General features: G+C 55.6%; 2 protein-coding genes, 1 long non-coding RNA gene and 1 pseudogene across 10 annotated transcripts in view; 3 read left to right on the forward strand and 1 right to left on the reverse strand.

Annotated features, from left to right (window-relative positions):
- The window catches only part of RABEP2 (rabaptin, RAB GTPase binding effector protein 2), a 16,553-nt gene extending 12,110 nt beyond the window's left edge, over positions 1–4,443 (forward strand). For 3 of the 7 annotated variants that reach the window (XM_069569866.1, XM_069569864.1, XM_069569865.1), the window contains 6 exons: positions 998–1,153; positions 2,514–2,703; positions 2,951–3,006; positions 3,103–3,156; positions 3,239–3,355; positions 3,791–4,443. In XM_069569866.1, the coding sequence (XP_069425967.1) occupies positions 998–1,153; positions 2,514–2,703; positions 2,951–3,006; positions 3,103–3,156; positions 3,239–3,355; positions 3,791–3,892 (675 nt within the window). In that variant the 3' untranslated portion in view covers positions 3,893–4,443. Of the gene's footprint in view, positions 1–997; positions 1,154–2,513; positions 2,704–2,844; positions 2,857–2,950; positions 3,007–3,102; positions 3,157–3,238; positions 3,356–3,790 lie in introns of those variants that run through there. The other 4 variants (XR_011252621.1, XR_011252620.1, XM_069569868.1 and 1 more) reach the window with 3 other exon arrangements.
- ATP2A1 (ATPase sarcoplasmic/endoplasmic reticulum Ca2+ transporting 1) lies at positions 4,397–21,498 on the reverse strand. 2 transcript variants are annotated; one of them, XM_069569857.1, is made up of 23 exons: positions 21,297–21,498; positions 20,917–20,934; positions 20,440–20,522; positions 18,896–19,000; positions 17,850–17,988; positions 15,620–15,700; positions 14,661–14,746; positions 14,206–14,503; positions 13,603–13,769; positions 10,982–11,070; positions 10,588–10,690; positions 10,224–10,355; positions 8,644–8,766; positions 8,301–8,519; positions 7,158–7,493; positions 6,742–6,962; positions 6,431–6,633; positions 6,172–6,257; positions 5,946–6,079; positions 5,704–5,821; positions 5,446–5,563; positions 5,091–5,135; positions 4,397–4,699 (listed from the first exon to the last, which is right to left on the reverse strand). In XM_069569857.1, the coding sequence occupies exons 1-22, from the start codon at positions 21,412–21,414 to the stop codon at positions 5,131–5,133; spliced, it is 2,982 nt and encodes a 993-aa protein (XP_069425958.1). In that variant the 5' UTR covers positions 21,415–21,498; the 3' UTR covers positions 4,397–4,699; positions 5,091–5,130. The 2 variants fall into 2 exon arrangements, with proteins under 2 accessions (XP_069425958.1, XP_069425957.1); XM_069569856.1 differs by lacking the exon at positions 5,091–5,135.
- Positions 20,044–27,281, forward strand: part of LOC138428925 (uncharacterized) — a 7,637-nt gene continuing 399 nt past the window's right edge. The window contains exons 1-2 of the long non-coding RNA XR_011252622.1: positions 20,044–21,017; positions 22,503–22,625. This is a non-coding gene — a long non-coding RNA (uncharacterized lncRNA). The remainder of the gene's footprint in view (positions 21,018–22,502; positions 22,626–27,281) is intronic.
- On the forward strand, positions 24,582–26,658 carry LOC138428924 (glycoprotein-N-acetylgalactosamine 3-beta-galactosyltransferase 1 pseudogene; annotated as a pseudogene).

A 27,281-nucleotide genomic window follows, 5' to 3' on the forward strand; every position in this document is an offset into this window, starting at 1 on the left:
TTGGTAAGGCTTCCTGATAAGAGGGCTTCCAGGGCACCCAGTACCGCATTTAGACAGAGCCCACCACACACTCAACTCAGTGATCTTTAAGCTAATCCCACAAGCCCAGAGCCGCAGCCTTGATGTGGTGAAATTGCAATAATGGGTCCTAGCTTGCAGAGTCATGAGGATGAAAAGCAGAGATTGCAAAATCGGATGCTTCTCGAGACAAGAGAGGCAAATGATTGAACAAGGTCTGGTGTATGGCCAGAAGGAGCAGCAGGCAAACAGAGACCCTGTAAAGGGGGCTTCATGCCCCTCGACTCTGCTGACCGCGGCACATGGGAATTCAGGCTTCATGCTGCCTGGTTTTCTCATTTGTCAAGAGAAGCCAGATCCAGATATTTGTTTGTAGTCTCCCAGGTTTTAAAGTTGTTGTTTAGACGTTCAGTCATGTCTGACTCTTTGCGACCCCATGGACTGCAGCATGCCAGGCTTCCCTGTCCTTCTTTGTCTCCTGGAGTTTGCTCAAACTCACATCCATCGAGTCGGTGATGCCATCCAACCATTTTGTCCTCTGTCATCCCCTTCTCCTCCTGCCTTCAATCTTTCCTAGCATCAGGGTCTTTTCTAATGAGTCAGCTCTTTGCATCAGGTGGCCAAAGTATTGAAGCTTCAGCTTCATCATCAGTCCTTGAATGAATATCCAGGGACCACATAAAACAACCGATGTGGCCTGTGGCTGCCACTGTGTGACCTCAAAATCATCGAGGAGGCTGTAGAAAGAGCTTGACATGCTTGGGCAACTAAGATCCCTCAAGCAAACAAGGGAAAAAAAATAAATAATGAGCTTGGGAGCCAAAGATGCTTACTGAAGGGTGTTTCTTCCTTTCTCAGCTGAGAAGGAGGGCGTGGGCTTCCTGGTTCTCCTTCCAGTGTCTGGGAGGAGGGCTCAGGGTCTGGCCTCACAGGAGACGCCAATCCCCTCATCGCCTCATCCTAAACTCTCCACCCCCAGGCAGAGCTGGCCAACTCCCACAAGTGCCTGAGCCACGAGGTAAAGCGCCTGACGGAGGAGAACCAAGGGCTCCGCGCTGAGCAGCCACCATCCTCAGCCCCCCGGGTCCTGGAGCAGGATGAGGGCTGGGAGGAGTCGCTGCCCAGCTCGCTGCCGGTAAGGGGGGTGTGCGCCCTTCCTCTCCACGTGCAGCGAAGCACTGGCCTGGGGCCACAGGACTCAGGGACAGGCCCAGGCTGCTGATTCAGCTGCATCACCGTGGTCAACTCATGCAGCTTTGCTAAGACTCAGTTTCCTCCTCTGCAAAATGGGGCCACAACCCTTCCCAGCATTGGCACGGAGAGAAAATGAGTTAACAGAGCGCTTGACATGAAGAGGGGCTTCTGTGGTGGCTCAGAAGGTAAAGAATCTGCCCATAATGCAGGCAGGCTACAGTCCATGGCGTCACAAAGGGTAGGACACGACTGAGTGACTAACACTTTCACTTTGACACAAAGGAAGCAGTCATTTGGCTTGTTATTTTTACTTTATCAATTCTTTTGGCCGCATAGAGCAAGCCTGTGTGCTGTCACTTCAGTCACGTCCAGCTCTTTAGGACCCTATGGGCTGTAACCCAGTAGGCCCCTCTGTCCACGGGATTCTGCAGGCAAGAATACTGGAATGGGTTGCCATGCTCTCCTCCAAGGGATCTTCATGTCTCAGGGATCAAACTGATGTCTCTTAGGTCTCCTGCACTGGCAGGAGAGTTCTTTACCACTAGTGCCACCTGGGAAGCCCAGCGCACAGCGTGCAGGATCTTAATTCCCCACCCAGAGATTGAACCTGCACCTCCTGCAGTGGAAGCACCACTTCTGAAGCCTTGGACCACCAGGGAAGTCCCTGACTTATTTTTAAGTGACAGGAGGTCCACCAAATTGAATTCATCAGAATCTTTGGTTTGTTGAAAGCTATCATCATTGATCCGTGCATGGCCTCCATCCGTCAATTGACTTTATTAAGAATATGAACATCACCTGGAACCCTTCCCACCCTGAGAACCATGACTGACATCTTACGTGCGACCCTGCCCTACATTCCTTGGCTCTGCTTCTGCCGTCCCCAGCTTTATCATTCCTTTGCCCTTCTTTGGTGTCATTTTTATTATTGGGTTGGCCTAAAGAGTCGTTCCGGTTTTTCCATAACAGCACCCAGAAAAACCCGAATGAATGTTTCGGCCAACCCAACACATACACACGTCTGCCTAAACTGTGGAGTGCTCATAACTTTAGTTTTTGAGCATTACAAGAGCTCCAAATCTTGCTCTGAGTAATCTGGGACTTGCACTCAACTTGCACTTGGGAGTGGTCCTGAGGGTCCTCCTCCCTGGGCTTGTGCTGCAGGAAGCAGCCATCCAAGGGTGTGTGTGTCCACCCTCCTCACCATCCCCCTTGAGTCCCTGGCCCCCAGGGCCTCTGCCCCTCCTCCCCTCCCCCCCACACACCACCCTGAAACCAGCCGGTGACTTGCTTCCTCCCAGGAGCTGCAGCAGCTGGTGCGCCGCACGAAGCAGGAGGCGCGGGCCCGCCAGCAGGCCCAGGAGCATGAGGCTGAGAGGCTGCGGATCGAGATCGTGACTCTGCGGGAGGCGCTGGACGAGGAGACAGCGGCGAGGGCCAGCCTGGAGGGGCAGCTGAGGGTGCAGCGGGAGGAGACAGGTGAGAGAGAGGGTGCCAGCCACCCCCACTCCCTCCCCAGGAGGCCAGCTCCCATGAGGACCCCCCCCCCGCAGCCCTGGGCTTTGGGAGGGGTGAGAGGGTGCAGGGCAAGAAGGATGAGCCTTGACCTGTCTTTCTTTCCTTCCCGCACAGAGGTGTTAGAGGGTGAGTATGGGCGGGAGCCTGTCCCCGCTGCCAGGCTGGGAGGGGAAGGAGCAAGGGTCTGGGCCTGACGTCTTGGCCCTGCCTGACTCCCCAGCCTCCCTGTGCAGCTTGAGGATGGAGATGGAGCGCGTCCAGGAGGAACAGAGCAAGGTGAGGCAGGACCTGGGCCAGGCCAGGGTGACGGGGGAGGCTGGCAGCGTGGACAAGACCCTCACCAGTCCTTGCTGCCCTTTCTGTCTCCCTCAGGCCAAGCGGCAGGAGGTCCTCAGGCCGTCACAGGGCTCGGGCCGCACAGAAGAGGTCAGGATCGGGGTTGTACTAAAGGGGTAACCCTGTCCAGACATCCCATGCAGGACCCGAGCTCTATGTCCTGTGCCCCCAGGCCCAGCTCACAGACCTGCTCTCGGAGCAGCGGGCAAAGATGCTGCGGCTGCAGGCGGAGCTGGAGACCAGTGAGCAGGTGCAGCGGGATTTTGTACGACTGTCCCAGGCCCTGCAGGTACGGCGTGTCCCTTCCCCACCCGGCTGGCATGACTCCCGGCGACTTGTCCTAGGTCTTGCAAGGACAGGCCCCCGGCAAGAGGAGTCTTCTTCATCCCCCTGGGGCTGGCATGGTCTTTTCCTCTGAGCTGTTGCTCAAAAAACACTGACGATCTCGTGTGTCCGTGTTTCTTAGTCACTCGAAGCCCATCGCCCAGGGCCTGGCTTGTGGGCATGCCGCATGCTCATCTCGTCAGTCCCGCCTGCCCCTGCCCGCCCCTCCTTGGCCTGCTGTCTGAGGACCTACTTCTTCCCTTGAAGCCAGTTTCACTGTGGGTTGGGGGAGGAGGAGTTCTGAGCCCTTGCTTCTTGTGGCTGGGGAACGGCTGGCCGGCGGGGTGGAGGCTGCATTTTCCCACCAAGGGCCCTCTGCCTCCCTTGCCGGCCCCCACAGGTGCGCCTGGAACGGATCCGCCAGGCAGGGAGCCTGGAGCAGGTGCGCAGCATCATAGACGAGGCGCCCCTTCGGGATGTCAGGGACATCAAGGACACCTGAGGGGCCGGCGCCCACCCACCCTGGAGGAGACCTCCCTTCACTCCTGAACTGTGAGGCCGAGGCTTGAGGCGGGTGGTCTCAGGATGGAGTCGTCACCCTCTCCAAGGCCGGGGTTGAGGTGATGGGGCCACTGCTGCCCTGTCCCCTGCAGCGCTCCTCCTAAGGGCGGCTGGGCCTTCTGCTTCCAAAGATGACACCCGTGCGAGGGTCCCAAGCCCCTCCGTGAGCCAGCTCGGCCCTGTGGCTTTCTGGCTGCCATGATGCCTCCTGGGTTCCAACCCTCCTGCGCTCGCTGCCACCCAGACTAACAGCCACACCTGTCACCTCACGTCCCCTTCCCCCAGGGACAGCTGCGAGTGGTGGCCGGGAGCCTTGGGGTGCGTCCCCAGGCCCCTCCACACCCGCGTCCTGGGCAGGTGGCTGCTTCCCAGACTGCGTTGACACTAAGATGCTTGTCCCCAGGGGCCCGAGCCAGGCCCCAAGATGTGTGCATGGAGACAAGGCCAGATTTTTCTGTCATTTATTTTCAATAAATAAGCAGCTCAGCTCAATCAGTCGCCTTGTCCCTGCGAGCCCCACAGGGTTGGGGAGGGGAAGTTTCACAAGGCAAAAGGGGGACAGGTTGCTGAGGGGGAAGGAGAAATGAAGGGGACATTGTGTTTATAAACAAGAATGTCGGGGCGGGAGGAATAGGGAACATTGTGGGGGGTGGGAGGCCTGTGCCACAGCTCTGGCCGAAGATGCGTCACTATGGGGTGGGGAGGGAGGGCAAAAGGCCTGGTTGCTTCCTTCTTTCATCTTCTGGATCTGGAAGGGGAAAGGGAAGGATGAGACTTTCTCATCTTAGTGGGGGTGGGGGTGGAGCAGGACCCGAGAACAGTCCCTCCCAGCTCCCTGCACACTCACCTGGAGGGCCCCCCCCACCGCAACCTCCCCAACTCACCTGTGTCCCCAGCCCCCCTCCTCCCAACCACTGCAGCCCCAGCGGCAGACAGCTCAGCGCCCAGCCAGCGCAACGCAGCGCAGCCCAGCAGACAGTGGTGCCAGACACCCGGCCCCACTAGGAAGCGCGGCGGTGGCGGTGGCGGCAGTGGCTCCAGGTGGAGCTGCGAGGATAAGTGACCTCGGCGCCACCTGAAGGGAGAGGGGCGGGCAAGGGGCACAGCAGCTGGGGCGAGGGCAGGAAGAGGGGTGATACCTGTGACACGGTTCAAAGAGATGGAGGAGGGGGAAACGGGTTATCCTATGGCCAGAGAGGACAGAGAGACACCGTTATCCAGGGAGGGAGGCAGGCACAGGGGCCAAGAGGGCTGGGGAGGTTGTGAGGGTGCCTAGGAGACCATGTCTGCATGGGGCTCAGAGGGGCGAGCCGCGGGAAAGGAGGGAAGGGGCCGGGTGGGCCGCTTGACGAAGGGCACGGGCTGGCGGACCCCGGGAACTCACCCACCTGAAAAGGAAGGAGAGGGGGGCAGGCGCCCTTGCAGCGCGGAGGGAGGGGGCTGTGCCGGGGCTTGGGGTGGGCAGATGGGGCTCTGAGGCGGGGAGCCTCTTACCCTCCAGGTAGTTCCGAGCAACGAACTTGAGGATTTCGTCGATCCCAATGACTGGTAACGAGATCTTGAGGACCATGAGCCAATGGTACAGGTCCAGGGCTTGGAGCTTGAAGATCATCTTGGGGGGAGGCGGGAAAGGCAGTGAGAAGGAGCCCGCAGAGCTGCCACTGCCCCAGCCTGACTATCCCTCCCTCTGCATCCCTGAAGAGGCCCCCGTGGGTGAGGGGGCAGGTGGCCCCTGGCCAGAAGAAGGCTCACCGGCAGAGGGTCCACGTAGAGGATGAGGAAGTGGAGGGACATGGAGAGGCAGATGGAGCCCACCAGCCAGATGTTCACCCAGGGTGGCATCCGCATGAGGGACTGATTCTCAGACAGGCTGCAAGCGGGCGGCGGGCAGAACCAGGGTGGGGGGCGCACGGGGGAGAGAAGTGATGAGCAGGAGGGCCGGAGGACAAAGGCGGTGGCCTCCAGACAGGCAGGGGGAGGGGGTGGGGGCCCACCTGTTGAGAGCGTTGCACATCTCGATGGTGACCAGCACAGACAAGGCCATTGTCATGGGCTCGGGGGCCTCGAAGACCTCACAGTCCACACCCTCGAAGTCAGGGTTGTGCTCCGAGCACTTCATGAAGTGAGTCTGCCGAGGGCGAGGGGAGAAGCTGGGATCCCCCAGAAGCCTCCACACCACCCTCCTTCACTGCCCCTCCTCCCGCCTCAGTCCTGCCCTACCAGCTGGCTGTAGGTGACGTGAGGCCCATCCTCAGCATACAGGAACCACCAGGCTGCTGCTCCCACGGTGGCTGCACCCACATAGCCTGTGGTGGAGAGATGGGAGTTGGGGGGTGGGGCGTCAGGGCTGGGAAGATAGGAGGGCTTGAGAGGGCCTGGTGGCCATGAACAGTGGTGCAGGCAGAGGGCCCACCAGCCAGGGTGGCTGCCGTGGGGAAGCTGAGGGTGGGCAAGAAGCTCGACATTCCGTCTTGCTCACCCCCAATTGCCATGTAGCGGAAGAAGAGCCAGCCACTGATGAGGGGCTCCTTGGGGGTCCGGGGGGGTCGGTCCATGATGTCCAGGTCTGGGGGGTTGAAGCCCAGGGCTGTGGCTGGGAGCCCATCAGTCACCAGGTTCACCCACAGCAGCTGCACAGGGATCAGGGCCTCAGGAAGCCCCAGGGCGGCTGTCAGGAAGATGCTGCCAGAAGCAGGCGGTCACAGGTCTGTCCTGCCTCCCAGGCCTGTGGTCGCCCCGTCTCCCACACCAGCCACAGGTTCCCTGCTGATAGCCCTTCCCGCTGCTCACCAGACCACCTCGCCCACGTTGGAGGAGATGAGGTAGCGGATAAACTGCTTCATGTTGTTGTAGATGGCGCGGCCCTCCTCCACGGCAGCCACAATGGTGGAGAAGTTGTCGTCGGCCAGCACCATCTCAGAGGCCGTCTTGGCCACAGCAGTGCCGGATCCCATGGCAATGCCGATCTCTGCCTTCTTCAGCGCAGGGGCGTCATTGACGCCATCACCTGTCTGCAGGGAGAGAGAGAAGGTGGGAGCCGGCCCCTTCCTTGTACTCTCCTGACACTTCCATCTGGGTCCGAATTCCTCCTCTCTGCACATCTCAGCAGGGGGCCCACTCAGCCATGTCCTCCCTGGGCCCCCAGCTTCCCAAGACCGACATCTCAACAGACACTGAGCAGACCCCACGTGCCCTGGTCCCCGCACCATCGCCGTGATCTCATCGTAGGACTGCAGATACTCCACGATCTTTGACTTGTGGGAGGGCTCCACACGAGCGAAGCAGCAGGCGCGTCGGCAGGCCTCCCGCTGCTCGGCCAGGGGCAGGTCATCGAACTCCCGGCCAGTGTAGGCCCGGTCGGCCACATCGTCGTTCTCCCCGAAGATGCCAATCCGTCGGCAGATGGCAATAGCCGTGCCCTTGTTGTCCCCAGTGATCATGATTACTCGGATTCCGGCGTCTCGGCATAGTTGGATGGAGCCCATGACCTCCTTGCGGGGTGGGTCCAGCATGCCCACTACGCCAACGAATGTCAAGTCCGTCTAGTGGGACAGAGCAGAGTGACGGGCTCAGGGGACGAGGCTTGGCGGGGGTGGGAGGGAGAGCTGTGTCTGCGCCTGGTGCTCAAACTTCAGCCAGGCCTCTAAGCTCAGGGGCAGGAAACATTCCTTGTTCCCATGAGGGGCTGTGGGCCTGGTGATGCCAGGCCCATCATAGGTGGCAGATCCTGTCTTTCATAGAACTCGACCTGGAAGTGAGGGAACTGCTTTCTGCTTTCAGCTGGGCCACTTGCTTGGTCTCCAGCTTTGAGTGTTACCTGCCAGGCCACACTGTTCTCTCTGTAAAATGGAGTGGACTTCTGTGCTACTCAGAGAAGGTCCACTACGAGATAAAGAGCCGGTGCCAGGATACAGGTCGATGCACCTCTTAAGGAAACCTCACTGTGGGACTTCCCTGGCACTCCAGTGGCTAAGACTTTGCCTTCCAATGCAAGGGGTGCGGGACCGAAAGCTCCCCTGGTCAGGGAGCTAAATCCCACATGCCTCGGGGCCCAAAAAATCCCAAAACATAAAACAGAAGTAATATCACAACAAATTCAATAAAGACCCAAAAAAAACCCCCACAAAACCTCACTGTGGAAACACGTCAGCTGAACCCAAGTGTGCTCAGTGACCCAGCTGGCTTCTGTTCTGGAACAAGTGCCTCATCCTCATATCAGATGAGTCCATGGACCACAGGCCAAGTGGCCTGGACTGGAAGACTCCTTTCAAACTCTGACGTCCTGTGACTCCAGGCCCCGTGACGAGGTAGGACATGACGGGTGGCAGAGGGTGAGGCAGGTGACTCACCTCGTACTCCATGAACTTGGTAGAGTCATCCAGGACCATCTCCTCTCGCTTGGGGGGGGTGTCCCGGGTGGCCAGGGCCAGGCAGCGCAGGGTGTCCCGGCCAGTACCCCACTCCTTGATCACCGACAAAATCTTCTCCTTCACCGGCCCTGTCATGGGCACCCGGGTGGTGCCAACTCGCACGTAGTTACAGCGATCGATGACCCCCTCGGGGGCACCCTAGTGGAGCAGAACAACACTCAGAGATGGCTGTTCTTTCCAGCACATGGTGAGTGGCACGGGCAAAGAGAAGAGCTCAGGATTAGGAAGAAGGGGGGCCAAGGCACACTCAGAAATTCCTGACCTTGACAAACATCTTATTGCCCACAGCAGCCCGGGATTTCGCTGGAGAGCAATAGACAGACATGGACTTTCGGTCCCGGGAGAACTCCAGGGTGAATTCCTTCTTCATTAGCTGGCGGATTACCTGGGAGAGAGGAGACAGGGAGGGAGAGGCCAGGCTTGAGACGGATGGGGAAAGAGCGATGATGCTGTGCTAGAAGGGTCCCAGACCCCTAAAAGCATAGCCAGAAAAGATCTGGAGGTCAGAGCAGACCGCAAGCTGAGTCTGAGATAAAGCTGAGTCTGCTACCTACAGCAGAAATGGAGAGAATTCCAAGGCTAGTGGTGCTACAGTCTTATTGTCCAACTGAAAGCACAATAGAAACAAGATGATGTAGTGCAGCACTGTCCGTAGAGCCTTCCAGAATGATGGGTATGTTTAATAATCGAGGTGGTTGAATGCAGCGCAACTGAACAGTGGCTACTGAGTCCAGGATATGTGGTTAGTGCAACTGAAGAACTGAGTTTTTACTTTATTTAATATTTTAAATGTAAGCAACCACATGTGTGGGTCTGTGTGTTGTTAGACAGTGGTGAGCTGGTGCCTGGCATGCAGTACTAAGCACCTCATAAAATGAATGTGCCAAATGCAGTCTGAAAGTTTCTCCACAAAACAATAATAGCAACAGTAAATAAGATTAAAAATATGTTGATGTTCATATTATCATTTGTAAATTTTTTTAATGATTGAAGCCACTTAGGTGGCTTTCAATATTTTTGTTATATTAAAACACCAATAAGCATCTTGCCTTTACCAAAAACAAAAAAAAAGAATGGGCAGTGTGGGAAATATAAGACAACCCTGAGGAAATCAATATAGACATTCAGTAAATATTAACAGTGGGAACTTAGAGTAATAATCTCAGATTTTGACTTGTGTATCAGGGAAGCAGAACATATGAGGTGGTCATATTTCTCAAATCCTAAGTCAGGTCTTGAACGTGTTAGTCACTCAGTTGTGTCTGACTCTTTGCGGCCCCATGGACTGTAGCCCGCCCCCATGACTGTAGCCCACCAGGCTCCTCTGTTCATGGAATTCTCCAGGGCAGAATACTGGAGTGGGTAGCCATTCCCTTCTCCAGGGGATCTTTATGACCCAGGAATTGAACCCGGGGTCTCCCACACTGCAGGCAGATTCTTTACCATCTGAGCCACAAGGAAGCTGCAAATCAAGTCTTGAGATCTGATTTAAAAAATGAGTGTGTTCCTAGAGGCAGTGGGTAGCAGTTGACATTGGGCTGTCCCAGGATGGGTCACTCATGGTTTCTGGGACCAGCTCAGTCCCTTTCCACTAGGAACATGATGGAGAAGGTGACTGTCAGTGCATCCAGGGATGTTCCAACTGGGCACCAGAAGAGCGGTGTAAGTGAGGGTCAGGAGGCCCCACCCCAAGTCAGCCTCGCCAAGGAAAGCTGCGGTCAGGCCGGCTGCTTGTTTGAGCCGGCTCCCAGCACAAGGCCCTGCGGGGCCCCATCTCCTGAGGTTCCTTCGGTCCTGGCCTGTACAGGGTGGAGACAACTGGGAGGGAGCGCCCAGACTCACCGAGTTGCAGGCGTTGGCCCTCTCTACCTTCGAGAGGTTTCTCACTTCAGTGTTGAATACATTCATCTTCTCCACCAGGGTGGTGAGGGCTGTCTCGGTGGCCTCTCCCACCTTCTCATAAACACCTTTGGCCTGAGAGGGCAGAGAAGGAAGAGGAAGTAGGTGCCCTGGGCTCCTGGTCCCTTGCTCCCACCTTCCACCTAGAACAGGAAGGGAGCAAACTACTCTCTTCCCCTTGCACCCAGGAGAGGCTTGGTACGAGGGACCCCGTCCCCCAGACCCCTTCTTTGCGGCCTGTCGGGGAGGCCTGGACGCAGCCAGCTCGAGGGGGAAGGAGGGGCCGCTTCAGGAGAGGAGAGGTTACCTCATTGAAGTCCAAGGAGGAGTCATTGCAGAGGGCACAGATGGTGGCCAGCTCCACCAGCCCGTCATACTGCCCTGAGCGGACTGGCTTATCATTCTTCAGGCTGGCGGCGGGGCAGGGAGGAAGGAAGGGGAAGAGACAGGTAGAGAAGACGGGGAATGAGATGCAGAGAGAGCATGGGGAAAGCAGTGAGGGACGGGGGAGGTGGCACCAACGTGGTGATGCGCGGTGGTGGGAGAGAGAACGAGGCCAGGGAAGAACAGGAGAGAAACAGGAAGACAAAACTAGAGGGAAGGCCCTGGGGGAGAGAGGAGGTGTGTGTGTGTCTGTGTGTTTGTGTGTGTGGTGGGGAAGGGGCACAGGGAAACAGAAGACGACCTTTGGGGGGACTTACACCTCTCCTTCAGGAGCGTAAGTGGAGCCAGTGATAGAGAACTCGTTCAGCAGGCAGAGGTCCCCATCTACCCTGTCGATGATGAACATCTGCAGAGAAGCGGGTGCGCACACATGGCTAACTCTCCTTGTGTCCAAAGGCAGTCTGCACTGAGGCGAGGGCCGGGCCACGAGCATCCCTGTCCGGCCAGCTGCACACACTTACCCAACTTCCCCTCACCATCCCCCCACTCATTCTTCCTTTTTCCTTCCTGCATCCTCCCCTTTCCCACCACTCCCTTGCAAATCATTTTTCTTATTCTGTGTCCATGGCCTTATAAGTTACGGGACTTCCCTGGTGGTCCAGTGGTTAGGACTCCACACTCGCAATGCAGGGGCCTGGACTGGCTCCCTGGTCAGGGAACTAGATCCCACGTGCTGCCACTGACAGCCCACATGCTGCAGTGAAGATCAAAGGTCCCAGGTGCCATGACTAAGACCCCACACAGACAAATAAATAAAAATGAATATATATATATATTTTAAATTATTGCACGGCTTTCCTGGTGGCTCAGTGGTAAAGAAGCCGCCTGCTAATGCAGGAGACACAGGTTCGATCCCTGATCCAGGAAGATCCCACATGCTACGGAGCAACCAAGCCCGTGTGCCACTACTGTCGAGCTGTGTTCTAGAGCCTGGGAGCCACAGCTGCTGAGCCCACATGCCATGGAGCCCAAGCTCAGCAACAAGAGAAGCCACCACAAGGAGAAGCCTGCACACTGCAACGAGTGAGTAGACCCTGCTCACCACAACAAGGGAAAAGTTCGCACAACTAGAGACCCAGCACAGCCAATAAATAAATAAAATTATTATTTTTTTAAGGTTATTGCCGGTCACACTGAAGGTCCCTCCAGATCAATTGGTAAAATAAGAGGTGCATCACAAGATGTTCTGGGGACTGCAGCCACCGGTCCACGTGTCAGCACGTGACCCATCTACAGCTCCAGCCTCTTGCAGCGAGATCTTCCAGTTTTGCAGGAAGAACTAGAAACTCAGGTTATTTTTCTATGAAATCTCTTAACTTTTCAAATGGGGGCAATGAGTTCATTTTTATGAAACATGACAGGAGCCCAGTGGCCTGGCTTTGATGCCTGTGCTTTGGAGGGAATGTAGGTCACGCAGCACAGAGGCGAGAAGCCCACCCTGAACCAGAGCAAGTGTGGAAGGGATGGGGCTTAAGACACGTTCCAAGATAAAGTGGTTCTGCGGCCAGCAAAGTCTGGGAAAATCTGGGTTAAATAGAGGGAAATCCACCCTCTCTATGGTCAGCCTTCTCCGAGGCTTTCAAATGCCAGCAGGCCTATAGTACAGCCTTTCTGTGCCTGGTCTGAGAGGCCTTGATTCTTAGGACAGTAATTTCTATTTCACAGACATGCTAGTCTAGAGAATTGTGTTTAGGTCAGGGGTTTTTTGCCTCGGGTCCATGGATGACCCCACAGACCAAGGGATCTGTGAACTTTGATGGCAAAACAAAACTAACATCTTTTCCAGATATACCTATGGCTGATTCATGTTAATATTTGGCAGAAACCAACACAATACTGTTAAAGCAATTATCCTTCAATTAAAAATGAATAAAAAAATTAAAATTACGTTCCATTTTTTCTCTGATATTTAGCATTTCCGTCCAGTTATGAATGTGGGCAATGCACCACGTTAGCATTAGCAAAACCTGTGACTTGGCCACCAATAAAATCATAAACACTCTCCTATCACGTTGCATTGTTTCAGGGCTCTCAAAATAGCATTTATACTCATCCCTGCCTCAGCGTTACGGCGCTTATGAGAACTACTGCTGGACTTGCTACTTAATACATTATTAAAGAAGCATATGTGTTATCAAATCACGATTTAAAATATTTTGATTGCTGTGTTTCAATCAGTGGTTTCCTCTGTAATCCAGTGCATTTTATTTCTGTTTTTGCCTGCGCTGCCTGGCTTGACAGGATCTTAGCTGCCCGACCAGGGATGGAAGCTGGGCCATGGCAGCGAAAGCATCAAGCCCTGACCATCGGACCGGCAGGAGTTCCCAATCCAGTGTATTTTAAAAACAGGATCTTGTGTGTTTTATTTTATACACTGAAAATATTAAATGTAGAGGTCCAGATGGCTAAAGGGTCCAAGGCCCAAGATCAAGGGCCCTGGTTTAGGAAATGCCATTTGGGATTCATGTGACCAGGTTCCTTCTGCCCCATCACACAGGACCACTCTGGAGGGTAGTCTGGTGCACAGGCAGGTACTCCAGGGCCAGATAGACTTGGGTCTGAAACTCAGTTCTGCTCCTTATTAACTGTGCATGGAATTTCCCAGAGCCTCAGTTTCCTCCTCTGGAAAACTAGGTAACAAAACCCTCCCCTGCTGGGGCAGCTGTGGGGGATTAGAGATAACACACGGCAGTGTCTGGCACATGGATGGGGGCCAAGAGAGCTGTCTGCCCAGGACACATGGGCTTCTCCGCTCCCTCTCATAGCTGGCAGGATGGCGCCCTGTGCCCTCTGAGCATTTCTTTCTCAGGCCCGTGATGAAGGAGTCACCACACCATTTCACCTCCCATCTGAGTGGAAGTTGCCACCCTGCCCTGACCTTGCAGACAGACATCTGGTTGGTGGTGAGGGTGCCCGTCTTGTCGGAACAGATGACAGAGGTGCAGCCCAGAGTCTCCACGGAGGGCAGGCTCCTCACGATCGCGTTCTTCTTTGCCATCCTGCGGGTGCCCAAGGCCAGGCAGGTGGTGATGACTGCAGGAAGGCCTGTGGGGTAAAAGAGGGGGTGAGGGAACTAAACTGGGGGACAGAGGGAGACCCGTGCATGTGTGTGTGCGTGTGTGCATGCGTGCGCATGTGTGTGTGCATGCACGCGTGCTCAGTCGTATACAACTCTTTGGGACCCTGTGGACTGTGAAGCCCACCAGGCCTCTGTCCATGCAATTTCCCAGGCAAGAATATTGGAGCAGGTTGCCATTTCTTTCTCCAGGGGGATCTTCCTGACCCAGAGATTGAACCCACGTCTCATCACGTCTCCTCCACTGGCAGAGAGATTCTTTTAACAGCTGTGCCACCTGGCTGAAGAGCAGCCCCCAAAGATATCGGGTCCTAATCCTTGGGACTGGTAAATGTTATCTTATTCGGATGAAAGGTCTTTGCAGATGAGAGGAGCAAACGGGAGGAGACAGAGATGTCGCCCTACCCTCGGGGATGGCAGCTACAGCCAGGGCCACGGCGATCTTAAAGTAGTAGATGGCACCACGGATCCAGGAGCCCCCATGTACGGGGTCGTTGAAGTGGCCGATGTTGATGAGCCAGACGGCCACGCAGATGAGGGAGATGACCTTGGAGAGCTGCTCCCCAAACTCATCCAGCTTTTGCTGCAGAGGGGTCTTGTCCTGCTCTGTGGCAGCCATTTGGTCACGGATCTTCCCAATCTCGGTGTTGACACCTGTGGTGGCCACAATGCCGATGGCCTTGCCGGCTGCGATGTTGGTGCCCTGGGAAGGGAAAGAAGAGGCAGGGAGTCGGACAACGCCCCTCGTGCTGCAGCTCACCCCCTCAGCTGTGGGCCTCATCTCTTCCCTTGCCGTCACATCTCTCCCAGACCAGGGCCCCCTGGCTAGAGCACAGGACAGCTGGCCCTGAAGGGCTCACCGAGAAAAGCATGTTCTTCTTATCCTGGTTGACAGCTCGGGGGTCGGGAACAGGTTCTGTGTGCTTGATGACAGAGACAGACTCGCCTGCGGAGAAGGGCCGGAGGGGTTTTCAGATGACGTCATGTCCTCTCAGACTTCCCGCCCCTAACTCTCTCTCTTCTCAGCCTAGGAAGGACCAAGCAACAATCCTGGAGGAAGTCTGGACTCTGAAAAGAAGCCCCTGGAGGCAGATGGGAAACTCATTGCCCTTAGAGAAAAAAGGCCTTGACCCCAATCCCTGCCTGACTACTCACAAGCTGCATGGCTTTGGATGACTTAACCTCGGTTTGCTCTTCTGTGAAACAGGGACAATGACGTGTACATTTCAGAACACAGTCTTGGTGAAAATCTAATAAGCGGATGTACGTGGAAGTGCGCTCTCAATTGGAGAGCGCTTTCGTGGAAGGGAGAGGCCCCCACCTTGGGGACCTTTTCTCCCTCACCGGAAGGGCAGGAGCTCAGGCAATCACCCTGAGCCAGCCCAGCTGGCCTCCTTGAACCACAGAGCAAGCTCACTGGCTCTCTCCCCTCTCTCCCAGGGGAGAAACGGAAGCAGCTGAGGTTTTAAGTGGGTCTGAACCCTGTATCTGATCCTAGAACCTATGCTTCCTCACTTGGGGGCTTTTGAAAAGGCAGGATGGTTTTCTGGGTGACCGTGCCCACATAATCTGTGTGGAAGGGGTGAGTTATCGGCCATCTGGAGATGGGCACAAACATCCCACTGTCTCCTGTGACCCCATGTTCCAGGCTCAGGCTGTGAGCAGAGCTGACCAGGGCAAACATTGCTGCCACGATGGGGCCAGGACAGGGGCCCTATGGCCAGGGGTCCCTTTTCTCTGTCCTCTCAGTTCCTCCCGCATCAAATCCTCCTGTGATGCAAACCACCCCCGCCCCCCGCCAGCCCCCTGGCCAGTAGACCTGTCAGGATGGACTGGTCGACCCGGAGGGTGGTGGACTTGATGGTGAGGATGCGGATATCTGCCGGGACCTTGTCCCCCACTGTGGAGAGAGAAGAGGGGCATGAAGTCAGCAGAGAAGGGAGAAAACCCCATCTTTGTCTGAAGACCTCACCTCCTCCTTCAGGTCTCAGGGGGTCACCTGGGCTATGCTCCTGTCATCCTAGCAAGGCTATCCCTCTAACCCTCACTCCCACTGTCTCCCTGCCAAATGTTCCTCTCCCTATTAGGCGACCACACGGACTGTAGCCCACCAGGCTCTGCTGTCCATGGGGATTCTCTAGGCAAGAATACTAGAGTGGATTGCCATGCCCTCCTCCAGAGAGTCTTCCCGACTCGGGGATCAAAGCCACGACTCTTGAGTCTCCTGCATTGGCAGGCAGGTCCTTTACCACTGAGTCACCAGGGAAGCTCTAAAAGTGAGGATGGGAGACAGCAGAACAGAGAGGGAAACGAGAGGGAGAAAGGTGAGGAGGGACAGGCATGAGAAGAACTAGAGTAAACAGGATGAGTCAGGGACTTCCCTGGCAGCTCATGGTTAAGACTCCATGCTTCCGAGGCAGGGGTTGCGGGCTCAATCCCTGGTTGGGAAACTAAGACCCCACATGCCACAAGAGGCAGCCCCGACCCCCCAAAACTAGGGTAAGTCCGATAGACATGTATCCATGGACGAGAACAAAGTGGAACAGCTGGAGAAGGTAGCAAGAAACAGGAAAAAAAAAAATTGGGAATTGAGAAAATCAGTGTCAACCCAGACAAAAGGAGGAGTAAGAAGACAGGAGAGGGAAGTGTGAGAAGCGAAGATACAGGAGGACAGGGGGCAGCGGTGGAAGCAGAGGGTGCAGGCCCGCCAGGCCCACATAGAGGGGATGGATGCACATCAGAAGCCTGTTGGGCCATGGTCTGAGCATCAAGGGAAGGCAGGAAGCCAGTGTGAGTGAGCTGGGGAGATGGGCTGGGGAGAAGGGGCATCTGCAGGGAACAAGGCAGTGGTGGTGGCTTCAGCAGGGTGGGGGGGCAGGGGGGAGCCATAGACAGCAGATAGCTGAGAAAAGTCGGGGGAGGCCAAGGGATGGGCACAGAAAGAGGGGGTCAGCCTAAGAAACCACCTGAGAGACATGGCGGATGCCCCACCAGACTTGGAGACCTCTCCAAGGAAGAGAACCGCCCCCTAGCCTCATCCTGCCTGGTCCCAAGGCTTGTCCTGGGGATGGGGTTTGACTGCTCTCCTTTCCCTGCTCCCAAGGTTCCTCCTCCCGTGCCAGAGGAAGCTGACGGAGAAGGGAGGAGGTCAGCAATGGAGTTGGGCGGGACACCCTGTCACCCAAGCCAAAGGGATATTTATAGACATTCATGGCGCTGACTCCAAAGTGTCACGGTGGCAGATGGGCCCTGGGATGCAGCACTGGGGTCTTCAGCCCGCCCGCCCTCCCTTTCGCCAAGCTTCCCAGGGTAGCGACTTGGGTGTCTGGTGGAGGGAAGCAGGCCCTAGAAAGACACGGCTCCCTATGCCAGGGGCCTGGAGACGTGGGAAGGCTGGTGTGGGGCAAATATAAAAACCGCTGAAGGGGGCAGAATCCCAGTAATCTTAGCCTCCCGGCCCCCACCCCTCCCTGGTCAGGCATTAAGTGTCCCTCACCGGAGAGGCGGGGCCCTCCTTGAGCTCCCCTCCTCCAGGTCCCGTGCTCTCTGCTGGGGCCTGAGTTTCCCTTACATGGTCGGGGGCTCGAGCCTCTGGCCCCCCCTTCCCTTCTACTGTCGCTCCTTCCCCTTTGAGAGGCCTCAAGGGCACTGAGAGGTCAAGATTTAAAGCTGACCAAGCTTGCGGGTGGGTGGAAGGAGAGGGAAGCCAGGCCTCAGGAGGGGGTGGAGACGGGGCCCTTGGCAGGGACTGGGTTCCACCTGTCGCTCGCAAGGGCTGGCTGAGAGGAGGGGGAACAAGGGGTCTGCCTGCAGCTTCGGGGACAGGACTGGCTGTTCCTGCTCAGACTCTGGTGGAGAGGATGTGCCGTGGCCACAGTGCCCTGGAGTGACCCCTGAGGAGTCTGAGAAGGAGAAGCCAAGACTACCAGACACCATCCTGGCTACCTCTTAGACACGGGATCGGGGCTGAGCAGCCCCCACCCCCACCCTACCCCCAACATCTTCTTGGCCTCAAAACCCATCCTGGACCACTCGTTCCCATCACTCACCAGCCACCTCCACGATGTCTCCGGGAACAATGTCGCGAGCCTTGATCCTCTGTACTGACTTGCGGTCAGCCCGGTAGACCTTCCCCATCTCGGGTTCATATTCCTTCAGAGCCTCGATGGCATTCTCTGCATTCCTCTCCTGGGGGGAATAGGGTTGAGGAGAGGAGGGTCAGCAGAGAAAAGAAGGTGGTGGAGTGAGAAGGGACTGGTCAAGGAGGATGGGGTGGGGTAGAGATGGAGGAGCAGGGGCCAGAGTCGTGGGGGAAGTTGGGGCATCACAGAGAAGGAGGCAGGTTATGTGGTCCTGGCTCCTGGCCTACGGGAGCAGACAAACTTCACATGATGAGTGAGGATACCATCACTCATAGCTGAGAATAGGTAAGGGGGTTTAGGGGCTTTCCTGGTGGCTCAGACAGTAAAGAATCTGCCTGCAATGTGGATTTGATCCCTGGTTGGGAAGATCCCCTGGAGAAGGGAATGGCTACCCACTCTGGTATTCTTGCCTGGAGAATTCCATGGACAGAGGAGCCTGGCAGGCTACAGTCCATAGGGTCGCAAAGAGTTGGACAACTCTTTGCAACTCTAAGCAACTAACACTGCTACTACTACTACAGGGGTTTTGGGAAGAGAAAGAAGGAGAATCAAAGAAAATCAGGAAGCAGGGGATAGGAAAAGCAGAGGGTGGTAGAAAGCAAGAGGAAGAAGGATATCAAATGAGCATTTACTGAAATCCTCCTACATGCCAGACACAGGGCTGGGTACTTTCACACTCATCATCCTGTTAAATTTCACCACAACTCAAGGGACAGGATTATGAGTCCCATTTTATGTATGAGGAAACTGAGACTCAGAGAGATGAAGGCACCTGCCCAGGGTTGAACAACCAGCAAGTGAAAGTGGGAATACCAAGTCTCCTGGACTGGGCAAAAGGACCAGATACTAGGCAAGCCCAGGGTAAGTGATGGAGGAGGAGACAGGGAGGGAGGCTGGCCTCAGGTCCAGTGTCAGGATGTGAAAGAATGGGGTGGGGTGGGGTCAAAGCTAACCTGCCAAACCCCCACGATGGCATTGGCAATGAGGATCAAGAGGATGACAAAGGGTTCAACAAAGGCGGTGACAGTCTCTTCGCCTTCCTCAAACCAGGCCAGCACCTGGGGAGCAAGGGAAGGAGATCAACAGATAATAAAGCCCCTCAGGTGGTTAAAGGGAGCAGACAGAGATGAGAACACGTGCAGGAGCAAAGTGGGCGGGGCATCACGGAGGCACTGCAGCCCCACATCCCTTTAAGTGCCTACACGGTCCACTCCTTTAACTCACACAAGTGCAGCCACTGCTGTTACTCAGCGAGAACAGGCGGGCACAGACATGCACAGCTCGGGGATTAGCTGGGAATGCTTTCAGGTTTCCCTGACCAAGTTGCTGGCTTGTAAACGAAGCTCAGGGGACACCCAGGCCAACTACCCTCAAGCCACATCCATCCCACGGGAGCCAAAACCCGATAGAAAAAACCCTGTGGTCCTCGCAGGCGCCCTGCCCACCCACAGCCCTCCCCCACAGCCTGAGGCAGGGAAGCTCCAATTTCATGAGGGAGCAGGAGGAGGGGATAGTGTTACGGGGCCTCCTGTACACACCCCACCCCAGCTGTTGCCACTGCCAGGCAACAGCCACAGGCAAATGTCAAGGAGCAAATCTGAGAAGGGAGAAGTGGGGTTCTGCCAGCTAGCACTCAGGGGCCCGCGGGGCCTCTACTACAGAGACCAGGGGACAAGGAGACGCTTTTGCCTCCAGAGTCCTGTCTTCCAGGAGGACTACGATGTTAAGAAAGGAAGTCCAAAATGCAGGCGGGACTGCTAGGCTGGTAGGTGCGCAGGGGAGCTCCAGGGCAGGAGCCGAGGCAGGCCCTTGGGAGGCGGGTGGGGGTAGCCCTGAGGTTGAGGAGGAAGGGGAGGGTCAGGTCAAGTGGACGAGGAAGGGGGTCCCGGGAGTTCCAGCCCTGATAGGGGTAGCTGGGAAGTGAGGCCCAGGGACAGGTGAGGGGTCTGGGCCTTTGAGCGCCTTTGGAGTTCCCCTCGCACCAGCAGCTCTTTCCCGCCTCTAGGAGGGAGTTTCTGTGTCGACCAATCAGCGTCAGGGGGGAGGGGCAGGAGCTCCGGGACGCTCGGGGATTGGCGGAGCCGTGTGTGAGCCCCGGGGCATGCTGGGAGCCGTGGTGGCCTGGGAACAGCAGTAGCATCTGAGCCCCGGAGCCCGGCGCTGGGGGGGTAACCCGAGCCCTCGGAGCCCTTGAAGCTCCGGGGGCGGCTTAGCTTCAGTGTTTTGGCTGAGAACATCCTTAAAGCTTAAAATAAAACCTGCCTGCGGGGTGTGGGGGAGGACAGAGGAGTATGCAAGTCAGCGTCATCCCTCTCCCTCAGTTCTAGTCTGTAGGACAGGATGCTGAGGGCTTGGACCAAAGGAGCCGCTGATTTGGGGCTGCCCACGAGCAGATTCTCCAGATCCCCCCAATCCACAGCTCAGGCCAGCCCCTAGATACACCCCCTTACCCCCCCCGCCCCACCTGCCCCGCCGCACCACCGCGCAACACACTTACAAAGGAAATGCAGGCGGCCAGGAGAAGGATCCGCACCAGGAGGTCTTCAAACTGCTCTAACACCAGCTCCCACAGGGACTTCCCTGAGGGCAGAGGCAAGGGGAGGGGAGGGAGGTGGGGGGGCGGGGGGAGCGGTGTTAAGGTCTAACGGATGAATGCAGGGACTCCAGGTGCAGGCTGGAGTCCAGCCTGGAGCAGGAAAGGTCTAGGGTGATGGGCAGGCCATTTGGTACTGAGAAAAGGGCTGAGGGAGCTGGCCCGAAGTCCAGAAACAGGCTCCTCAAAGTGGTGGGCAGTTGTTCAAGGATTGGATGCCTCAAGGAGAACGTGCCTGGAAACTTCTGCCCCCAGCCAGACTCTAACCTTTGGGGAGGAACATTTGCCCCAGGAATTGGAAGGAGAGGACAGGGAGAAGGGAGTGGGGCCCAGAGGGAAGGAGGTGTCATTTGTGAGAGCTCAGGGCTTCCAGTAACTTACCCTCCTCGGCAGGGAGCTCTGCCCGGGGAAAAAGAAGAAAAGGATATTATTCATTTGGCATTCAGTCTAATGCCACCCACAACCAGGACTTTGTGACTAAGGTAAGAGAATCAGGCCACCAAAAAGCTGAGGTTCACCGAGGTTGTCCCAAAAAACTTGCCAAAACTCAGGGACTCAGGGATCCTGCTTTCTCAGTATCCTCCCCTCCCTTGCCCTCAAGTGACCAGGCCTTGCCTCTTCGCTAAGATACCCTGGAGGGAGAGGCTTTAGTGTGTGTGTGTCAGTGTGTGTAAGTGAGTCTCTGTGTGTGTGTGTCTGTGTGTGTATGTTGTAGGGATGTAGGAGGGTGTTACCAGCCTTTTCCTCCAGGGAACACTTACCATTATGGCCATATTTCTCCAGATGCCGCTTAACTTGGTCCGGGGTGAGGCCTGTAGTTTCGCTCACCCCAAAATAGGCCAAACATTCTTCTGTGGTCTTGGAGTGCGCAGCCTCCATGGTGCTCCCTTCCTGGGGGCCAGGGGGCGGTGTCTTCCTTCTGGGGGGGTTCTCACACGTCGGGGGCCTTCCTCAGTGTATCCACCTGCCTGTTTGTCTGGGTGTCTTCCTTTTTCTTTCCTTCCCCCCCCCCAAGTTATTCTTCCCTTCACGAAGCTCTGACCCCCGTTCCACTTACAGCAGCCGGCCACCCCCCCAGCCCCCAGCTGGTCCTTATGAGGGAGTGGGGGGGCCAGGCTCCCCCCTCCCTCAGACCAGGGATTGGCTGGCCGGGACTCTAGCAGGAGGGGTCAGAAGAGAGAGATATTTCTGCTGACGAGGGGGAACAGTGGGGCTGCAGCCTGAGATGTCACTCATGAGGGAAGCTAAGGTGGCCCCAGCCCCAGGGAAGGGGGCAGGGAGAGACCTCAATTTCTGTCTTCTGCTGCTGAGCCCTTCCCCAATTGCCCCGACTTCTTGAGCTGCACTGAATTTCTTACAGAGTCACTCCTTCCAGTTCTTCCCTTCAGCCCACTTCTCTCTATTCCCTTTTCTCGAACCCCCTTCCCATCTCATCCCCTCTGAACCTACTTCTACTGCTGCAGACTCAGCCTTCCTTACTGAGTTTGTTGAAATGGCAGCAGAGATACCCAGCCCTCAAGGGGCTGAAAAGGGGGAGGACATCCTTTGGGGGCAAGAGGAAGTGGCTCTAAAGGGACAAGGGGAATCAGGGAGGGGAGAGGGTCAAGGGGACAAGGCAGAAGATGGTAACCCTACCCTAGGGAGGGGTTGCTGCAGCCATCAACAAGGGATTTAGTGTCCAGGCCCTGGTGAGCAGAGCCAGGACTGCTTGTCTGTCCCCTAAACCACCCCCCCACCATGGCTCTAACTCAACCTCTGGGAACAGAGCCTTCAGGGCCCCCCCATCCTTGAGAGGGAATCCCCCCCCAAGAAAATGGGATACCCAGGCAGCCGGGAAACCCAAGAGCGTACAGAATGTGCTGATGGCAGACAGAGAGGGATCAAAGTTTCAGAATGGGGGCAGGGGTCACCCCAAGTCACGGAATGAGGGTCCCCTTGTCCCACGCTGTGCTCTCTTCAATCCACAGGGTTTACATGGCAGACCCTGGATGGCATGTGGTCTGCACTCCACCCTGGCCCCGAAGGAGCTGTGCTCAAGGGAAGTAAAGATGGAACTGTGCTCAGGCGCTGGGCATACCCCGTGGGCAGAGGTGCGACGGAAGGGGCATCAAAGGCAGGGGCCGGGGAAGCAGAGGCTCCAGAGGCAGGGAATGGACGCGGGCAGATTGATGGGGACAGGTCTAGGGGAAATAAGGACAGACAGACCTGGGGGACTAGAGACAAGGCTGCCAGGGTCAGAGGGAAGTCTGAGGAGCAGTGGGGAAAACGGACAGCAGGGAGCTGGCAGGCGGCAGCCAGGTGGGTGGGGGCCCAGAGCTGGGTGCAAAGCCACAAGTTGTTGCTGAGCGGCTGGCCTCGGTGTCAGCTTCCTTGGAGAAGCAGCTGCTCCGAACCCCCCACCCCCACCCCGGCTCTGGGATAGGGGCGTCTGTTGGTCACTACTACGGCAGCAGGAGGAGCAGACAGAGGGTGGCGTGGGGCGTGGGCAGGGGAGGAAACGGGGGCAGAGAGGAGGAAGGTTCCATGAGAGAATGGTGCGAGGTCAGTGAGGTGAAGCAGCAGCCTCGTGGAAGCAGCCCTGGCCTCAAGTCCTTCTGTCTGGGGCTCAGTTTCCTAAGTCCACAGTGAGGCACATGGACCGCTGCAAGGGTGCTCACGGTTGCTTCCCTGTCTGGCACCCACGTTCCCAAGCAGACAGTGGTACAGCAGACGGTGGGGCAAAGGGAGAGGGGAGCCCCACGTTGGGGGGTGGGTAGGCCAGCAGGGGTGGTTGGCACTGCAGGATCTAGCTGCCCCCACCAGCTCATCCTTTCTTCTGCCTGCACTTGGAGGGGAGGGTGGCTTCTCAGGTGACTTAAGGACATGGTGCTCCTTGCCTCCCCCATTTCATAGGTCCAATAAATCCCTCCCTGAAGCAGAATCCTGCGGTGACCTGGGGGAGTTTGGGGGGCTCAGACAAGGAGGCATGTGTGTTGGGGGTCACACTGCCAGGCACCTCCACCTGGCCGAGCACCTACCTTCTTAGGCCAGTATCAAGCCTTTTGGTGCTGGCTGGCCTGTCCCCGCCACCCCCTGGAGGAGTGACAGGGGCACTGTCTTAAAGGAGCAGGAATGCCCAAACATGGAGAAGGGGGAGAAGACGACAGACCGTGGCTTCAAGGGACTCAGACCATGAGGCTGAGGGAAGGACACAGGCTTTACAGGGCACCGCTGCCAACGAGGCCCTTTAAGGTTATTCATTTCTGCCTCCCTCAACTTCCCAAAGGGGAAATGGCAGCCAGGAAGGGATAGCCACCAGCCAAGAGCTGCAAAAGGATCACCGTCAGGGAGGCTGGGTGTGAACTGGGATGGAGGCGCATGCTCTTTTGGAGCACCGCCCCAACACACACACCATTACGCCAGGGTCTCCAGGCCCAGATTTGGAAGGTGTTCATCCCATCCTGAGGGCTGGAGCTGAGAACGGGAGCGGTGGACTTCTAAGGGACCACTGAGGCACGGCCTGGCCATTCCCCATCAGTTCGGAACTTTGGCCGAAACATCAGTAGACAGGCTTAGAGGGAAACAGTATCTTAGGCTCCTCCAGCCAAGATATGCACATCTTGGGGGGGTGGGGGAGGGGGAATGAGGGGGTCCTGGTACCCTTTGCCCACCCACCTTCAGAAGGCGAAGCCCTGAAGGCTGGCAGGGTTTGGAGGGGGGCGGGGAGGGGGAGCCTCACAGCAGCAGTTGCTGCTAGATTAGGAGACGATGAGCTCCTGCTTACCCTGGGGCGCCACAGCTTTCTCTCGCCACCTCACTCTGAGAACACAGCATCCAGATCCCCAATCCATCTCCCTCCCTCTGCAAGGCCAATTCTATCCCCAGGCTCCCTAGGCCCAGGTTTGGGGGAGCCCCAAGGATGAGACGAAACCAGGAGAGCTTCCCCCGGCAAGCCCCCAGGCTGGGTGGCCCATGAGCCCAGCTGTCTCCTGTCCATCTCCCAACAGGACGCAAGGCCCAGAATAGCAAGGTCATGAGCATGGGTAGGGCCTCCTGGAGGTGGGGGCAGAGGCTGAGGGGCATGAGCGTGGAGCCTCCACACTGCCTGGGAAGGGAAGTGGGAGGCAGAATGGGAAGGGGCCCAGCCAGATGGAAGTGGGGGAGGGAGAGGGCCAACAGAACAGGTGGGATTCTTCAGAACCCAGCTCCTCCTTGTTGGCACCTGCAGAGCTGGGAAGCCCAGGGGTGCCCTCAGTTGGAGGAAGGCACAGCCGCAATTCAGTCCAGAGAGCAGAGCCTGGGTGCTGTGGGGGAGGGGTACAGGGAGGAGAGGGAGACGTCGCAAATTCAAACACTCACAGGCCCAGCTAGGAGCCTCCTTGAGTAAAGTGGGCCAGTGGGCATGGAGCAGATGTGGAAGGCGGGTACCACGTGAGGCTGGATCTTCTGACTTTTGGGAAGAACCAGTGATCTGAACTTTTACGTGAAATTCCAATGGAGGGGAGCGCGCGCTGGGCCCGCCTCGGCCGCCGCCGCCGCCGCTGCCGGGGAATAATCTGGGCGGCAGCGGGCGGCCCCGGCCAGCAGCCACGAGCCACTTCTGCGGCTGCCGAGCAGAGCGAAGGTCGCCGGTCTCGTGTCGTCGCCCTCTCCGCCCCCCTGGAGGGGCGAGAGGGAGCCGAGGCTGATGTCAGAAATACATTTTCGGGAAATGGCCTCTAAATCTTGGCTGAATATTTTAACCTTCCTTTGTGGATCAGCAGTCGGATTTGTTTTATGCTCTCAGCTACTTAGTATTTTGTTGGAAGAACAGAAGGACATCCAGCCTAGTATTCTTCATAATGATCCTCACGCTAGGCATTCAGATGACAATGAACAGAATCATCTAGAAGGACAGATGAACTTCGATGCAGATGCCAGCCAACATAAAGATGAGAACACTGACATCGCTGAAAAGCTCTATCAGAAGGTTAAAATTCTTTGCTGGGTAATGACAGGGCCTCAGAATCTAGAGAAAAAGGCTAAACATGTCAAAGCTACCTGGGCCCAGCGTTGTAATAAAGTGTTGTTTATGAGTTCAGAAGAAAACAAGGACTTCCCTGCTGTGGGATTAAAAACCAGAGAAGGCAGAGACCAGCTGTACTGGAAAACAATTAAAGCCTTTCAGTATGTCCATGATCATTATTTAGAAGATGCTGATTGGTTTATGAAAGCAGATGATGATACTTACGTTATACTAGATAACTTGAGATGGCTTCTCTCAAAATACAACCCTGAAGAACCCATTTACTTTGGGAGAAGATTTAAGCCCTATGTAAAGCAGGGCTACATGAGTGGAGGAGCAGGATATGTACTGAGTAAAGAAGCTTTGAAGAGATTTGTTGAGGCATTTAAAACAGACAAATGTACGCACAGCTCCTCAATCGAAGATTTAGCACTGGGGAGATGCATGGAAATTATAAATGTAGAAGCAGGAGATTCCAGAGATACCACCGGAAAAGAAACTTTTCATCCTTTTGTACCAGAGCACCACTTAATCAAGGGTTATCTGCCGAGAACCTTTTGGTACTGGAATTATAACTATTATCCTCCTGTAGAGGGTCCTGGTTGCTGTTCTGATCTTGCAGTTTCTTTTCACTATGTTGATCCTACAGCTATGTATGAGTTAGAATACCTCGTTTATCATCTTCGTCCGTATGGTTATTTATACAGATATCAACCTGCCTTACCTGAGAAGATACTAAAGGAAGTAAGTCAGATATACAAAAATGAAGATACAAAAGTAAATCAGGAGCCCTTGAAAGAAAAACATAAATGAACAGAGGTAAAATGCCTAGCATTGCACTGAAGAAGAACTTCTCCATTCCTGATAGAGAACACTGGAACCCCAGTGAGGAATTCTTTCCAAGTGAACGTTCCATGTTAGAAACCTTTCGTATGAACGACTGTAAACTGAAGCTTTAAGTGTGCTGTGAAGTCTGTTAAAATGTGTTTTGATACAGTAATATATATATATGTATAAGAAAAACTTGTGTTTTTAAAATGGTGGCCAGGCAGAGGGACTAGAAAAGAGATATCGTTGCCTATTCCTGACCATATGTATTACTTTCACTGGGAAATTAAAAGTTAAATTTGCTAAAACTACACTGCACCATGTTAGTAACTCACACACAATGCTAAACAGATCTGCCTTAAAGAAAATTTAGAAGGAAATATTGTTGCTCAGTGTTGTCTGTAGACTCAGAACATGAGTTTATATTTGCAGTCTGATATAAATGAACCAACTGCCCCCTGACACACACACGGACAGTTTATGTCTAATGAAAATTTGCTGTGACTATTTATAATTGGTAGTATTTCTTCCAGAAGAAGGTAGAATAAGAATGGCACTTGTCCTTAAAGTGCATTAATAAAACCACATTTTGAAATTATCAAAAAAAAAAAAAAAAAAAAAAAAAAAAAAAAAAAAGAAAGAAATTCCAATGGAAACATCATCCAGGCCAAGTAAATCATGTCAGTGGCTTCAACCTAGATGAACCTTCCCATTTTACCGATGAGGCTACTGAGGCCTGGAGAGGCTACACCTTGCCCAGGACACACCGCAAATGAGAAGCAAAGCCAAGAGTGGAAGCCAGCACTCTTTATCATCCAGCCTTCAGCTTTCCAGCTTGGCTCTGAGAAGAGGGGCGGGTCAGCCTGCCCCTGGGGCTCTCTGCAGCTAGGCTGTGGTGGCCACATTCAATCGCCCAACACAGCCACCGTGCCCC

This window comes from Ovis canadensis, chromosome 24 (assembly GCF_042477335.2).
Source record: "Ovis canadensis isolate MfBH-ARS-UI-01 breed Bighorn chromosome 24, ARS-UI_OviCan_v2, whole genome shotgun sequence".
Lineage (NCBI taxonomy): Eukaryota > Metazoa > Chordata > Mammalia > Artiodactyla > Bovidae > Ovis > Ovis canadensis.

Coding starts and splice junctions, on each gene's coding strand:
- ATP2A1 (XM_069569856.1), bottom strand. CDS start 21,414: ATGGAGGCTGCGCACTCCAAGACCACAGAAGAATGTTTGGCCTATTTT. Junction 10,691..10,981: donor TACGCTCCTGAAGGAGAGGT/GTAAGTCCCCCC, acceptor CCCCGCCGCCAG/CCTGAAGAATGATAAGCCAG. Junction 6,258..6,430: donor CCGCTACATGGCAATTGGGG/GTGAGCAAGACG, acceptor TCTCCACCACAG/GCTATGTGGGTGCAGCCACC.